Source organism: Schistocerca nitens, chromosome 7 (assembly GCF_023898315.1).
Source record: "Schistocerca nitens isolate TAMUIC-IGC-003100 chromosome 7, iqSchNite1.1, whole genome shotgun sequence".
Classification (NCBI taxonomy): Eukaryota; Metazoa; Arthropoda; class Insecta; order Orthoptera; family Acrididae; genus Schistocerca; species Schistocerca nitens.
Window position 1 is genome coordinate 203,735,741 of NC_064620.1, and position 16,110 is coordinate 203,751,850.

Genomic DNA, 16,110 nt, shown 5'->3' on the forward strand with positions numbered 1-16,110 from the left:
CGGTTTGGGAGGTAATTGTTGCTTTATAAGATTGGCTTGTTTTCTCTTCTGTGTAGTTTTCGTTTTCTGTACGATGAACTCAGTGTACTCTTTGACTCTTTTGGTTATGGAATCATATTCTAATCTATGAAGCAACTTTCCCAACTGTAATTCTGCATTATAAAGCTGTGTATTGAACATCTGTTTTTTAATATAAAGTTCTTTCAGTTCATTTTTCACCCAGAGTTTTCGTGCGATTTCCGGTGTTTTCTTCGCAGTAGTTGTGTTTGTTTTGATGTCAATCTTGACATAATTTGGGATGACGTTATTCTTGAGACAATTCCTATTGAAGTGTATGTGTTGTGTTGTCATTGCGACCTTTTCTGCACTGTTTTTGTACTCGAAAATAGCCTTGATTGCCTGACTGGGCAGATTAACTTTAAATGCGAACATTTTTAGGTTAGGCTTTATTGTGACTGTTACTGACATTAAATGAAACAACAAGTTCACTGTTACCAGTCACCGTTTTATTTATTTCCACGACGCGTTTCGAAGGTTTAAACCTCCATCATCGGGTGGATTTACATTAGTAAGTATTACATTTGTGTGTGTGTTGTGTTACGATTTTGGAGGAACTTGTGGCACTGCCTAGTGGAGAAACGAGACGCTATTTCAGAATATGGTTTAGGATTACTTTTGACGAAAAATTAAACTGATATCTAATGGTAAACATTAAATAAGTAAACTACAGTACCTTCAGTGATCACAGGTTCCTTTTGCTGTCGTAACACATCACATGTGTACTGCCACATTTGTAAACAAATATGGCGTCTGGAATCAGCTGGGTGCAAGGTTCGTATAGCAGAAGTGAAGACATAATCCCAAAGTGCAAAGAATATACATAACTATATTATTGCAGAATAATTGCTTTAAGCATTTAGAGGTGTTTGTTTTGAGGTGTCAATATATGTGTGTGTACTTCAGGTGGTATGTTGTTGTTGTGGTCTTCAGTCCTGAGACTGGTTTGATGCAGCTCTCCATGCTACTCTATCCTGTGCAAGCTTCTTCATCTCCCAGTACCTACTGCAACCTACATCCTTCTGAATCTGCTTAGTGTATTGATCTCTTGGTCTCCCTCTACGATTTTTACCCTCCACGCTGCCCTCCAATGCTAAATTTGTGATCCCTTGATGCCTCAAAACATGTCCTACCAACCGATCCCTTCTCCTAGTCAAGTTGTGCCACAAACTTCTCTTCTCCCCAATCCTATTCAATACCTCCTCATTAGTTACGTGATCTACCCACCTTATCTTCAGCATTCTTCTGTAGCACCACATTTCGAAAGCTTCTATTCTCTTCTTGTCCAAACTGGTTATCGTCCATGTTTCACTTCCATACATGGCTACACTCCATACAAATACTTTCAGAAACGACTTCCTGACACTTAAATCTATACTCGATGTTAACAAATTTCTCTTCTTCAAAAACGATTTCCTTGCCATTGCCAGTCTACATTTTATATCCTCTCTACTTCGACCATCATCAGTTATTTTACTCCCTAAATAGCAAAACTCCTTTACTACTTTAAGTGTCTCATTTCCTAATCTAATCCCCTCAGCATCACCCGATTTAATTTGACTACATTCCATTATCCTCGTTTTGCTTTTGTTGATGTTCATCTTATATCCTCCTTTCAAGACAGTGTCCATTCCGTTCAACTGCTCTTTTAAGTCCTTTGCTGTCTCTGACAGAATTACAATGTCATCGGCGAACCTCAAAGTTTTTACTCCTTCTCCATGAATTTTAATACCTACTCCGAATTTTTCTTTTGTTTCCTTTACTGCTTGCTCAATATACAGATTGAATAACATCGGGGAGAGGCTACAACCCTGTCTCACTCCTTTCCCAACCACTGCTTCCCTTTCATGCCCCTCGACTCTTATAACTGCCATCTGGTTTCTGTACAAATTGTAAATAGCCTTTCGCTCCCTGTATTTTACCCCTGCCACCTTCAGAATTTGAAAGAGAGTATTCCAGTTAACGTTGTCAAAAGCTTTCTCTAAGTCTACAAATGCTAGAAACGTAGGTTTGCCTTTTCTTAATCTTTCTTCTAAGATAAGTCGTAAGGTTAGTATTGCCTCACGTGTTCCAACATTTCTACGGAATCCAAACTGATCTTCCCCGAGGTCCGCTTCTACCAGTTTTTCCATTCGTCTGTAAAGAATTCGCGTTAGTATTTTGCAGCTGTGACTTATTAAACTGATAGTTCGGTAATTTTCACATCTGTCAACACCTGCTTTCTTTGGTATTGGAATTATTATATTCTTCTTGAAGTCTGTGGGTATTTCGCCTGTCTCATACATCTTGCTCACCAGATGGTAGAGTTTTGTCATGACTGGCTCTCCCAAGGCCATCAGTAGTTCTAATGGAATTTTGTCTACTCCCGGGGCCTTGTTTCGACTCAGGTCTTTCAGTGCTCTGTCAAACTCTTCACGCAGTATCTTATCTCCCATTTCATCTTCATCTACATCCTCTTCCATTTCCATAATACTGTCCTCAAGTACATCGCCCTTGTATAAACCCTCTATATACTCCTTCCACCTTTCTGCCTTCCCTTCTTTGCTTAGAACTGGGTTGCCATCTGAGCTCTTGATATTCATACAAGTGGTTCTCTTCTCTCCAAAGGTCTCTTTAATTTTCCTGTAGGCAGTATCTATCTTACCCCTAGTGAGACAAGCCTCTACATCCTTACATTTGTCCTCTAGCCATCCCTGCTTAGCCATTTTGCACTTTCTGTCGATCTCATTTTTGAGACGTTTGTATTCCCTTTTGCCTGCTTCATTTAATGCATTTTTATATTTTCTCCTTTCATCAATTAAATTCAATATTTCTTCTGTTACCCAAGGATTTCTATTAGCCCTCGTCTTTTTACCTACTTGATCCTCTGCTGCCTTCACTACTTCATCCCTCAGAGCTACCCATTCTTCTTCTACTGTATTTCTTTCCCACATTCCTGTCAATTGTTCCCTTATGCTCTCCCTGAAACTCTCTACAACCTCTGGTTCTTTCAGTTTATCCAGGTCCCATCTCCTTAAATTCCCACCTTTTTGCAGTTTCTTCAGTTTCAATCTGCAGTTCATAACCAATAGATTGTGGTCAGAATCCACATCTGCCCCTGGAAATGTCTTACAATTTAAAACCTGGTTCCTAAATCTCTGTCTTACCATTATATAATCTATCTGATACCTATTAGTATCTCCAGGATTCTTCCAGGTATACAACCTTCTTTTATGATTCTTGAACCAAGTGTTAGCTATGATTAAGTTATGCTCTGTGCAAAATTCTACAAGGCGGCTTCCTCTTTCATTTCTTCCCCCCAATCCATATTCACCTACTATGTTTCCTTCTCTCCCTTTTCCTACTGACGAATTCCAGTCACCCATGACTATTAAATTTTCGTCTCCCTTCACTACCTGAATAATTTCTTTTATCTCGTCATACATTTCATCAATTTCTTCATCATCTGCAGAGCTAGTTGGCATATAAACTTGTACTACTGTAGTAGGCATGGGCTTTGTGTCTATCTTGGCCACAATAATGCGTTCACTATGCTGTTTGTAGTAGCTAACCCGCACTCCTATTTTTTTATTCATTATTAAACCTACTCCTGCATTACCCCTATTTGATTTTGTATTTATAACCCTGTAATCACCTGACCAAAAGTCTTGTTCCTCCTGCCACCGAACTTCACTAATTCCCACTATATCTAACTTTAACCTATCCATTTCCCTTTTTAAATTTTCTAACCTACCTGCCCGATTAAGGGATCTGACATTCCACGCTCCGATCCGTAGAATGCCAGTTTTCTTTCTCCTGATAACGACGTCCTCTTGAGTAGTCCCCGCCCGGAGATCCGAATGGGGGACTATTTTACCTCCGGAATATTTTACCCAAGAGGACGCCATCATCATTTAATCATACAGTAAAGCTGCATGCCCTCGGGAAAAATTACGGCCGTAGTTTCCCCTTGCTTTCAGCCGTTCGCAGTACCAGCACAGCAAGGCCGTTTTGGTTAATGTTACAAGGCCAGATCAGTCAATCATCCAGACTGTTGCCCCTGCAACTACTGAAAAGGCTGCTGCCCCTCTTCAGGAACCACGTGTTTGTCTGGCCTCTCAACAGATACCCCTCCGTTGTGGTTGCACCTACGGTACGGCCATCTGTATCGCTGAGGCACGCAAGCCTCCCCACCAACGGCAAGGTCCATGGTTCATGGGGGAAGTCAGGTGGTATATAAATCCAATTCTGACAAGTTAAAACAGCAAACATTCGTACTCGTTTATACAATCAGGTGAAATGTTAAAATGGCTTAAACTTCATACTTATTGATAACAATTAGGTGAAATGTTACAGACTATAATTACAATGATCATATTGGCTACAACAGAAAAATCATACATACATTACACTCTTTGATTGGGGTTAATAAACAGATGTGAAGTGAGGGGCTGGAGGCAGAAGGAGAGGTAGAGAGAGAGAAAAAGTGTGTGTGTGTGTGTGTGTGTGTGTGTGTGTGTGTGTGTGTGTGTGTGTGTGTGTGTGTGTGTGTGAAAGGGGGAGAGAGAGAGAGAGGGAGAGAGAGAGAGAGAGAGAGAGAGAGAGAGAGAGAGAGAGAGAGAGAGAAAAGAGTGATTATATGAGAGGAAACATTTACATGGGAAGGAGTCTTAAGATTGCATGTTGCATATATTAGCTGCCTAAAGGTTGGGGTAATACATTGGTTAATGCTATAAAATATGCAGATAGATATACATTTGTGCCAGTAGTTGATGTACATACAGTTTTTGTTGCGTGCACGGCGCGGTTTAGGTGCGCTCGCCGCGGCTGCGGCGCGTGAGCTGGATGTCCTTGGGCATGATGGTGACGCGCTTGGCGTGGAATGCGCACAAGTTGGTGTCTTCGAAGAGGCCGACGAGGTAGGCCTCTCTGGCCTCCTGCAGGGCCATGACTGCGGAGCTCTGGAAGCGCAGGTCGGTCTTGAAGTCCTGGGCGATCTCGCGCACTAGGCGCTGGAACGGCAGCTTGCGGATGAGCAGCTCTGTGCTCTTCTGGTAGCGCCTGATTTCTCGCAGGGCGACGGTGCCCGGCCTGTAGCGGTGGGCCTTCTTGATGCCGCCGGTGGCGGGCGCTCTTCCTCGCCGCCTTGGTGGCGAGCTGTTTGCGCGGCGCCTTTCCGCCGGTGGACTTGCGGGCCGTTTGCTTTGTGCGGGCCATAGCGGTTACAGTGAACTTGTTGTTTCATTTAATTGTTTAAGGTACTTGTGAAATGGAACAAGAAATGGATAAGTCACTTTGATTGGCAAAGTACCTAAATGAGCAACATTTCTTTAAACACCATTCTAATATATCTAGTTCTGCAAATAATTATTATTAACACAATTTTTAATTTTCATTTCGGGACACTCGGATTGCACAACATTTGGAAAGGGACCCTGTCTAGGTTAGTTGTGAGGATAATTAAATAATAGAAAAGTTCTGGTAAAATTTAGGTTATTATTCCACCGAACAAACACAGTTCACTCTCTGATCCATACAAAGACAGTACTAAAAGTTTCAACCTGCTAGAATCGATGTGGCGGTTGGCTGGTGGCAAGATGATGGCGAAGCACAGAGCACGCATACAACCACAGCTATGGCTCTTGATGTATTGGCACTTTAATTCTTCTTAGCATCGCCATACTTTTCCATTTAGTGCCTATGGAATTTTGGAACAGCATAGCCGAGGCTCAGTGAAGCTATGTCTTCCAGGAGTGTCTCCTCGCTCCAGAAAGTGTTGCTCAAACCAGTGCCAAACTCCAACTACTACTGTGCCCGTTATGCCGTGCAGTGCCCGCGGGCATTTTCCCGCGCTCGCCTGCCATGCACCTTTTACCGCTCCCTGACAGAATGGGTATTCACCTGAGGTTTTGCATTCTATGTATCCTAACACATTGCCTAAGTATCGACCAGATGCACAGTTAAAATTTTAAACATCTTACAACAGTTTCAACATTTGTTACATTTCAATTCTATTACAATATTACTTGACATTTGACATAAACATTAATATTCACATTGAAGTTTATATACAGTTTTCTTAACATAATGGCATGAAACAAAAAGAAATGAAATCAGAACATCAATTACACAAGTTTATCGTAAAATCAGATGAAAAGAATTACTTATATGTACAATAGTACAGTCGTTGTTATTACAGGTGGACGTGATTATTTAGAATGTAAAAAATTTCTACATTTTAAATGGGAATTATTTCTAGTGCCATGGTATGTTTACTCAGTATTTGTGTAAAGTTTAATTTTATTGAGGTATGGTGATGACTTCTGTAGCTGAATGGTTATCATCACTGCCTTTGGTGTGGAAGCACCCAGGCTCGATTTGGTCAGTCAGAACAGGCCTAAGGCCTAATCCATGAGGTGGTGGTGGTTGATGTGAGTTGTCAGAGTAGACTGTCTGGGACAAATTTTATTGTCAGGCCTAGATCTGAAGTTGAGAAAAATAGTTATCAGTGAAAACACTTTTAGGGTAGTGCGACATAGGTTTACCCGACAGTGAGGGTCTTGGGTACACAAGAAAGGTTTTTCAAAGAAGTTGGGGTTACTGGCAGAGTAGTTTATGGTAGAGCAGTTTACATTTTTGGGTAAAACAGCTCTGATGGAGAAGGCAATTAATGTACTCCATGTAGTTTTCTCTAGGCAATGATAGTACAATGACAAAACAAAACAGGTTAGCAAAACGATGCTATGTTGAGGGATACTATGAGGCTACATGACTGCATATGTCTTATGAATGTGGGGAACGCATTTGACAACAATAATATATATTGTTGTTTGAGTGTCACTGGGAAGGAATTGAGACTTAAGACTTTTGGGATCCAATGATCAGCTTGTATCCCTTCAACTGGTCAAAATTGAATTTAGGATTAGTAATTGTGGCTTAATAAAAAGGCAAAGAATGTGGCTAAGTGATTAGTATGTAGCTTTATGGGCTCTGAAAAATAATGTAAGAAACAGATGTTGAATAATGACATCCATGAGTGAGTGAGTGTTAGTGTTATATGAATTAATGACATTAGGTCAATATTGATCTGCTGTACTTGCCAGCTGTGGTTTCCTACTCATAATTTTTAAATAAGAGAGTATTGTAGTAAATTTGTATGCTGAGAAGAATTATTTCTAATTTTGTCCCTTTAGGATGGAAGATTTGTTCCTGGAGCAGGTGCAACAGAAATAGAACTTGCACGCCAAATAGCGTCTTTTGCAGAAACTCGACCTGGCTTGGAGCAATATGCCATTAAAAAATTTGCTACTGCATTGGAAACCTTTGTAAAATGTCTTGCAGAAAATTCTGGTGTGAAGTCAAGTGAAGTTGTCTCAAAACTGTATGCTGCACATGAAGAAGGAAAAAAGAATCATGGATTTGACATTGAGGTAATTACACGATTGAGTACTTTTTATCTATTATCTTATTGAAGGACATTGTGCTTAGTACTGAGAGTTGCTATTGTGTTTTCATGCATATGTTACTTGTATTAAACTGTTTGCATTAAGAGATTATTTTGTTGTTTACACATTAATGGGAAGTCTGTTTACAGAAAATGGATCAGTAATTTTAGGAAAATGTTCACATATCATTCCCCCTGTCAGCATGGCTCTGATGGGCTATATTAGGATACTTTTTTTTCACTTTATCAATATGACTTTAAAATCACTAGAAAAAGAGTTGTCCAAATGTTAAACTTTATGGTTCATTGGTAATTAAAATCCCCACTCGGAAGGTGCTAAGTTATGCACATATCTTGTAAAAGGTCCTCAAAAATAATGCCACTGTGCAGTGGTTGATGTACCTGCCTTCAAAACAGGAGATCCAGCTTTGAATCTTGGTCCGGCACTCGTTTTCACTCATCGCTGCTGATTCCACGTAATGTCCCGATGCAACTGACATCATTAATCTCTTCCCTCCCCTTTCCTTTCTCCCCCTCCACATTCAATTTATGTGTAATGAATCACAGCTGTGGATTTTGCGCAAACAAACAGAAAAATAATTGTGTGACTTAATTTTTTAAATTGATAGTTGTAACTTTGAAGTTGTAACTTTAATTGTCCCTAGTAATAAGTGACTGAAGCACTGGAATCCCAGTTTGATGGAGCACTGTTTTTAGATTGATACTTGAAGTTCTTGACGTATAGAAAGTAAAAACTTCTTTGATCTAGTATTTAATACCTATGGGCGATTTACCATATTTCCAGAAAGTTTTACTATCATATTATTGGAAGTGCTAACAGATAAATGTAGGAAATATTTGATGACAAGCCTGACATTTAAACCTTACAAATTCTTATTAGAGTTACACATGAAGGGAAAGAAGAATGGGAGAGAGATGAGTTTGATTTTTTTTAAAAAAAGTGGAAATACTTTAACAATAATGGGATTTTGATTGAGAACTGCTTATGATTAGATACAAAACAAACAAATCCAAGAAGAGACAGAACAAGAAATCATCAAACAATTAATCTCTCACAAAATGCATGAGAATATTTATAATAGTGGATATACATAAATCTATTCACCAAGTTGCGGTAGATGGAAAAAGGTAAAATTTTCTCGCTGTAGGAATTAGGGGTTCCTTCTACACTCTTTTTGACAGCTAGCCATTTTTGCATCTCTCTGTTTCCATCTGTTTCTGCACAAGAAGTAGAATTTTCTGTATCAATATTGTAAAATAAAGGGTGTTTCAAAGAGATTTATCTTGTTCCACTAGACTAATCTTCTATGTGAGTGAAGATATAAACGTACGGTAAATTTTAACTAACAAATGAGGCTACAAAATTTTTATTTTCAAAATAACCATCTGAAACTGCACGAGTAAATGTTCTATAGCCTGCAGTTACAACCCTGTGATATTTGTTATATCTAAATTTAGTATGAAAGTTTTCATTTACCTTCTACAAATGTTGATGATGGCCTCCACTTGACACATGACAAAAATCCAGGGGGATGTCACACTTGAATGAGCACACCTGGTGTTCCTGCATTCACTGCTGTTGCTATAGAGTGAGTGGGAGGGGGAGGGAGAGGGGGTCAGACAATTTTGGAGGCCAACAATACTTTATTGAGGCAGGTGATTATTAGAAATGCTCTTACATACTTCTGATAGTGTGGTGGTCCTCCTGTTGAAAGCTGAAATTTTCAGCATGTTCTTGCATGATCTCCAATATAATCTGGTACGTGATTCCTGTATTTTTTCTGCAAAAGAGAATGGGCTGCAAATATTTCCTCATGAAACATATGAAGCTCTGGAGAGTGTAACTCATGTTGACTGTGGTGTGTGGTTGCTGTGTTTTTCAGATTCTTTCATTGCGCCAGTTCATTTTTCCACTTCAATGAAACAGTCTTATGATTGAACATTAAATGTGAAGGGAAGTTGCTGTCCTCCATTTCTGCGCCCAGAATGTATTTGCAAAATTCTATACATGAAGACCTTTTAGCAATTGAAATGTTTAGTTCGAAAAACAAATGTTGTTACAAAATGCATCTACCCAACACATGAGGAATGGCTAACTCTTGACTGGCAGGATGAGTAGACTTCTATGGATCCTACCCAAAACACTGTTGAATGCACTCTGCTTCTTCAACAAGTACACGGAAACAGCCTGTGGATTTTCTCTTACATAAACAACCGTTGTCTTGTAACTGCTGGTGCCATGGTCAAATTTTGTGAACTGTAAGAGGTACTGAGAGACTATCAACAAAAATCATACTGCACAGCTTTAAGGTGATTGCTCCTGTTGAAACGACAAAAACAAATTCTTTTTGTTGTGATATTGTCACTATCTTGAATCCATACACATTGGATAGTGAATAAATGTGTGAGCTATCTGCAGGAGAGAGATCCCTACTGGTAACTATGTGAAGCAGCAATTTGTAACTGGCTCTAAGGTAAACTTGTTTTCATGTGCAAGTTACAATTTATCTTAAGTTTTTTGCCTTCATTATGTAGTTATAAACTTGTGAAATTGTATAATCATATTGAAATATCCTACTTGTTTAGTTCATTGAGTATTCTCACGAAAAATGCATGAAGATTTGTTTTTGATGGAATGTAAATAATGGAAGGAGCAGAGGTAACAACGCACTGTGTGATTGAGGTGTTCAGTGGTTAACGGCGTGTGAGTGGAACAGAAAAAGTTAATGAGCTCTTGGATGATACCCTCCTTCAGATCTAATAGAATACACACATGGCTGCGTAGCCACATTATTGTGGCCAACTAGATTGCAGCTAGACTGCTTAATTGAGATATTTCTCAGGGTTGTATATGACTGTTCTGTCTTCCTTTGAGATGTTTGTGTTATTGAGAGCTGGGGAGGGGGGGGGGGGAGAGGCAAATTGAAGGTAAGGAATACCTGGTGGTGTAAACAGGGTTAGGGGTTGTTGAGGAGCGATACAGTCGGGCAGATGCATGAACTGGAAAAGGCAAGGTTAAGTGTTGGCTTTTGGCCAAATTATGTCAGGAGGGCTAGTTGGTGTGTGTGTGTGTGTGTGTGTGTGTGTGTGTGTGTGTGTGTGTGTGTCAATTTTTCAGTTGACTACTATAAGGAGACTTGTTGATTTGCTCCTGTCATTATTTATGATACTGCACTTCACTGCTTAGAAAGCATTGATGGCACAACAGTGGGCAGTAAGAATATGTGATGTTAACTGTGCCTTCACCACACACACACACACACACACACACACACACACACACACACACACACATACGCACTGCCGGGGGTGGGTGGGGAGTACACCTGGAAAGATGAAATTGATTTTGATCTGATGATGGCCTGTGCCACCTGGGGGTTAGTAGATGTACTGATAAAGGTTTCAGTGTTGTCTGCCAATGTGTAGCGTAATAGCTACCAGCGCAGCAGTGGCAGATTGTACAGCTACCACAGTACAGATGAGAGGGTTTGTGAGCCCAGATTGTGAACACAAACTGTTGTGAACCAATTGTTAACAGTGGGACCAGCCCGTCTTACACTCACACCACAGCATTGATGTACATGACTCGACTGGTGCTGTCAGAGGATCACCTGGAAGTTGGTATGCTGGATCGTGTTCTGCAGCAATGATGGTAGATTCTGCCTGCCCGCAAGTGATGGTCTCTTGAACGCACAATGTAGACCTGATGAATGCAACCATAGAGTGCATTTGTCTAAGACACACTGCCCCCACCCCAGGCTTTATGGTCTGGCTTTTGGCCAACTTCCCTGGCCAGCACAGTCTGTGAACTTGTCTCCAATTGAACACGAGTAGGATATGATGGGACAAGATGTGACTTGTGCGACTTGTCAACCAAGAACTCTTACAGAACTAGCTGAACTGGTTGAGCAGTGAGGCATAACATATCACAGAACAATATTTGCCATCTGAACAGTTGACTCGATGTTGTAGTCAGCACCTGCATTGCCGCCTTCGGAGTGTACACCAGGTACTAATATGGGTGTTTCAACATAGGTTGATACATGGTACCTCAGAACCACTTGTGTTATTGATCTGTATATGTACCCCATATGCACTGTTGCAACAGTAAAATGTGAATGAATTTGAAACCTCTAAAAGGGTGTACTAATTTTTTTTCTGGCAGTGTATATTCACTAATGAAATTTGCCATAAATAATTTGTTACAATTAAACTGTCTGACAGGTAGTAAAGAAAGTTTTAATGTAAGTTAAAATCATTTCTTCTAGACAATTGCCTCTATTCCATAGACAGTTTTATTTAAAGCCAATAGCTTAAAAAACCTGGTTTTTAAGTTTAGTTGCATGAGTAGGACTGAAAAAATAAGACATTCTATTATGTTAAAACTAATAATATATAAATATCCTACAAACTTCCCCATTCCACATATTTTAGAACCATATAAGATGATGGCCTGCACAATGTTAGGAATATAAACAGTGAGATAATTTCTTTGATTGATATAAATTCTTTGATCTTAATGTTAGTATCATTGTGCACAATGGTGCCTTTTTCAGTGTTGGTAGGCAGTGGGCCAATAACCTGAAATCTAGGTGAAATAATTTGTGAAACGTGGTGAAAATAGCTGTTATTCCTGTGTTTTTTAAGCTTTGTGAATTATTATTACAATCTTTTGTTTTCTCTTTTTTATACAGGGTGAAGGTGCAGCTATCATAGATGTTGCCGAAGCAGGAATTATTGATTTGTATCTTACAAAAATGTGGGGACTGAAATATGCAACTAATGCAGCATGCACTATACTGAAAGTTGATCAAATAATAATGGCAAAACGAGCTGGTGGTCCAAAAGCACCTCAAGCAGGAGGCCAGAATGATGAAGATTAAAGACATTCCTCTTATTTAAACAGTTGTTACTAAACCACAATCATTATTACAAAAATCACTTCTTTACTTGTCTGAAATGTTACATTATTGGCTCTGTCAGTTGCTTTTGTACAAAACTATTTAACTCATTAATTTGCTCACATTGATCTGCATTACCAATAAAGTTTTTTTATTTAAGAAAACTACAATTACTCTTTGTTCTACAGTGCTACAACCTTAGTTCTCTGGCAGTAACATTGATTTTATTGAATTTTTCGATTAGTGGAGAAACAAGAGTATGAAGGTCACAGCATTTTGCTTCGGGAGACTTTTAGCCTGAACTATTGAAATTATATTTGTGAGGGTCCGGTGTTGCACATTACTGTAGAACTGTAATTATCCGTTCAGAAGTTTATTTCTTGATTTATGTTTTGGACTAATTTCCAAATTAAACTCACTAAATGCATTCCTTTCTGGAACCACACTTGGATACTTGATTTTCAGTTGACAGTAAATTAGACATTCCATTTGATGGACCAAGGATTTCAGTGACACACTATAAGTAATGTTCACTTTTTGTAATTAACATTAGTGTGAAGTTTACAGGAGCTCAGCTCAATACATGAAGTCTTAAAGAATAACAGTAACTGAAAAAAATCATTGTATTGAAAATACTTATTTGGAGTCAGTGTTACAACACTGTGTTCTCTTTGTATGTTCTTTCAAAGCCTCCATCCAAGCACCCGGCAGTGGCCAGCATACCAAGCTCACACATGGTGTCAAACTTGGCATGTGGGTGCCACTGGAAACTCTGAAACTCTCAATAAAACTGAATCTGAATTAGCATTAATGACAACATATCATGGGTCTGGTGATGAACACATCAGCTTTTTTTAAAAATACAAGAAAGATGCTAAGACTTTGTACCCTTCCACATTGTATGTTAGTAACTGAACAAAACTAGATTTGAGATCAATGGTAAACTTTCTTCTCACATATGGAAGAAACAAGAGTACAAGCTCATCAGGTGGGCAGCAATAATGAGCAAATGTTTCAACTTGTTTATTACAGAACATCATTAAATTTTTACAATAATAATGGAAAAATTGATCAATTTCTATATAGAATACCATAAACTGGGGCAGCTTTGCCACATTTATGTTCTGCCTGGTTTACGTAGTAATGCAAAAAGGTTTTGAAACCATCCTAAGACATGTCCTGATCTGTAGTTTTGTAGCATGTGAAGATGTGTGTTCATAGATTAAAACTATAAAAATTCTGTCTGTCCAAGTTACCTGACAAACTGGACAACTTCGTTAATTGTATTAAAATCAGTGTGAGTCATCAAAGCAATTACAGGAAAAGAAGTTTAAAGAACTGGAAACAGTTTACACATTGGTATTAAACACTGTAAGGAAGGTTAAACAAAAAGGTACATACAAAAATTAAAATCTTAGAAGTTTGACTTTACATCAGAAAAGAAAAAAATTGCCTTGGTTTTGACTGTAAGGAGGATTAATTATGTGTACAATGTCTTACATTCAGGGATGCTTCATCTGGCATATCTGGGAACTAAAAACTTTTCTCCTTGTGTTGGACTAAAGAACAATAATTCGAACTCTCCATCTCAATTGAATTGAGTAAGTTTACCAAGAAAATGCTTGATACTTCTATCATAACAAACGTTCCAAGCCTTAGCCATGTAAAATTATGGTCATTCTGGCATTTGTTTCATTATGTTTATCAGTGGGTGAATTATGATCCTCTTCACAGAAAAAAATTTTGAAAACTTCATGCTCCCAGTTTAGTTCGAATGAGCCTTTGGCAGTTTAATGACATGTACAGAAATCCAAAAATGCTTGATTAAAAAAAGTGTGAAAAGGGAAGAAAGAAAACAAAATTCTAGATTGACAAAGTTGTCCTATTTCTACCAAGCTTTCTGGTGCAACTTTCCCGAGTTACATTATTATACTAAATACACCACACAGTTTTATTTCTAAAAGTGATTCTGAAATGTAATCATACAGGATGCTCTTAAGTTCCCTTTACAAACTTCTAGCAATTGTAGAGGGTACTGAGTGGATAATATTTTGAATTGGAATCCATGTGTGAAATGTTTTGTTTTGTGCTACAACCATCCAAAAACATGTTGGTAATGTGACCACTTCTACAAGTAATTAATTAGGCATGACACAGTACATCACTTGTTTTACAATTCCATTCTGGTTAGAGAAACAAAAACGAAATTGAATTATTTTTCATGAACACTTTTTTACTGTTAACCTTAAACCATTTTTGGCCATGGGTTAGCATTCTGATCCAGTAACGAGTATGGTTCAATTTGGCTTCCATAGAGTTCAGTGCACACATTTACCTACGAATGATGTACAAACACAATATCTCAGCTGGCTTCTGCAATCTTTACTGCAATGACCACAACTCGTACCAACATATCTTGTGCCTCTGTAGAAGTCTCATAAATCAAACTCTTCATTCAGCTCCAGAGGGGAAAGACCAATGGAATGAAATCCAGTGATCATGAAAGCCGCTGATTGGACCACCTCAGCCTATCTACCTGCGTCTGAATCGTTGGTCCAGATGTTTCCGAACATGATGTGAAAATTGAGCGCATCTGCCATCATATCGAAACCACACGTAAAAGGGGCTCGAAACAGGTCAGAGAGGTAGGATAGACATCAAATGATAACTGATCCAATGTAAGCAACCCCTACATTATTGGATACCTACCTAGCAAACATGTTTTCAAATGGCTGTCTACTAGGTCCCTTCTACAAGTCCTCGAAGTTTGTAAGGAGAAGTTTAGAGCTCTGAAGACAAGAAGTACTGTAGTTTTCGCTTACAGCAGAATGAGTGAGTAGGACGAGACACTTTTGTAGACTACCAGAAGATGCGTGTTATACAAGCTGAAAGAAAATACACTGCAAAGACCAGGAAACAATAACTAAACCTAAAATGCATACCAAATCATTCATTGTTTGTCCTGTGCAATGAAAGATTGGTGCCTCTATTGGATAATTAAGGGCACCAAACACAAGTGGCAAAGTTGCTCTGCTTGGCAAAGTTGTCCCAGTTTATGGTACACTTTTTCTTTTAAGCTATTTAGAGGTAAATTTTGATCACAATTTTGTTGTAATTGTTCAGCTGTATTATTTAAAGTACACTGCTTTAAGTGTTTCAGTATTTGGCTATTATTATTTTCTGACAAAATTTGAAAATATTTATCTGCTTACGAATCCATACTCTTCATGCCTTATGTAAAATAAAATTCTATGCCAATGACAAGCTGAATACCTCTGTCCACTAATTAATTATTGAGTGTGATTCATATCTGATTCTACCTTTGTGTACATACTTTGCAAGCCATTGTGAAATGCATAGCAGAGGATACTTTGTACCATTGCTAGTCATTCCCATTTCTGTTGTACTCGCACATGGAGCAAGGGGAAAATTTACAATCTGTATTGTGTGTACGGACCATAATCTCCTTTATTTTTTTCGTTACGTGATATGAAAATTGGAGTCAGTCAGAATTGTTCTGCAGTGCGCCCCAAATTCCGGTTCTCTGAACTTTTTCAGTAATGCTCAGTCTTCTGTGAGAGATTCATCTTCTTCATTGTTTTCAATGCCAAAGCATACTGTGGATGGATGTTTCACATTTACATCTGTGAAAAAAACTTTGACTGCAAATGTGGTTTGAGGAACAATACGGGGCTTACCTCAACAAAT

General features: G+C 38.7%; 1 protein-coding gene across 1 annotated transcript in view; it reads left to right on the top strand.

The window, feature by feature from the left end:
• Window positions 1–12,572, top strand: part of LOC126194633 (T-complex protein 1 subunit theta) — a 123,622-nt gene extending 111,050 nt beyond the window's left edge. Inside the window, exons 8-9 of the mRNA XM_049932801.1 lie at window positions 7,230–7,466; window positions 12,196–12,572. Coding sequence (XP_049788758.1) covers window positions 7,230–7,466; window positions 12,196–12,384 — 426 coding nt within the window. The 3' untranslated portion in view covers window positions 12,385–12,572. The remainder of the gene's footprint in view (window positions 1–7,229; window positions 7,467–12,195) is intronic.
• Window positions 12,573–16,110: the final 3,538 nt, after the last annotated feature.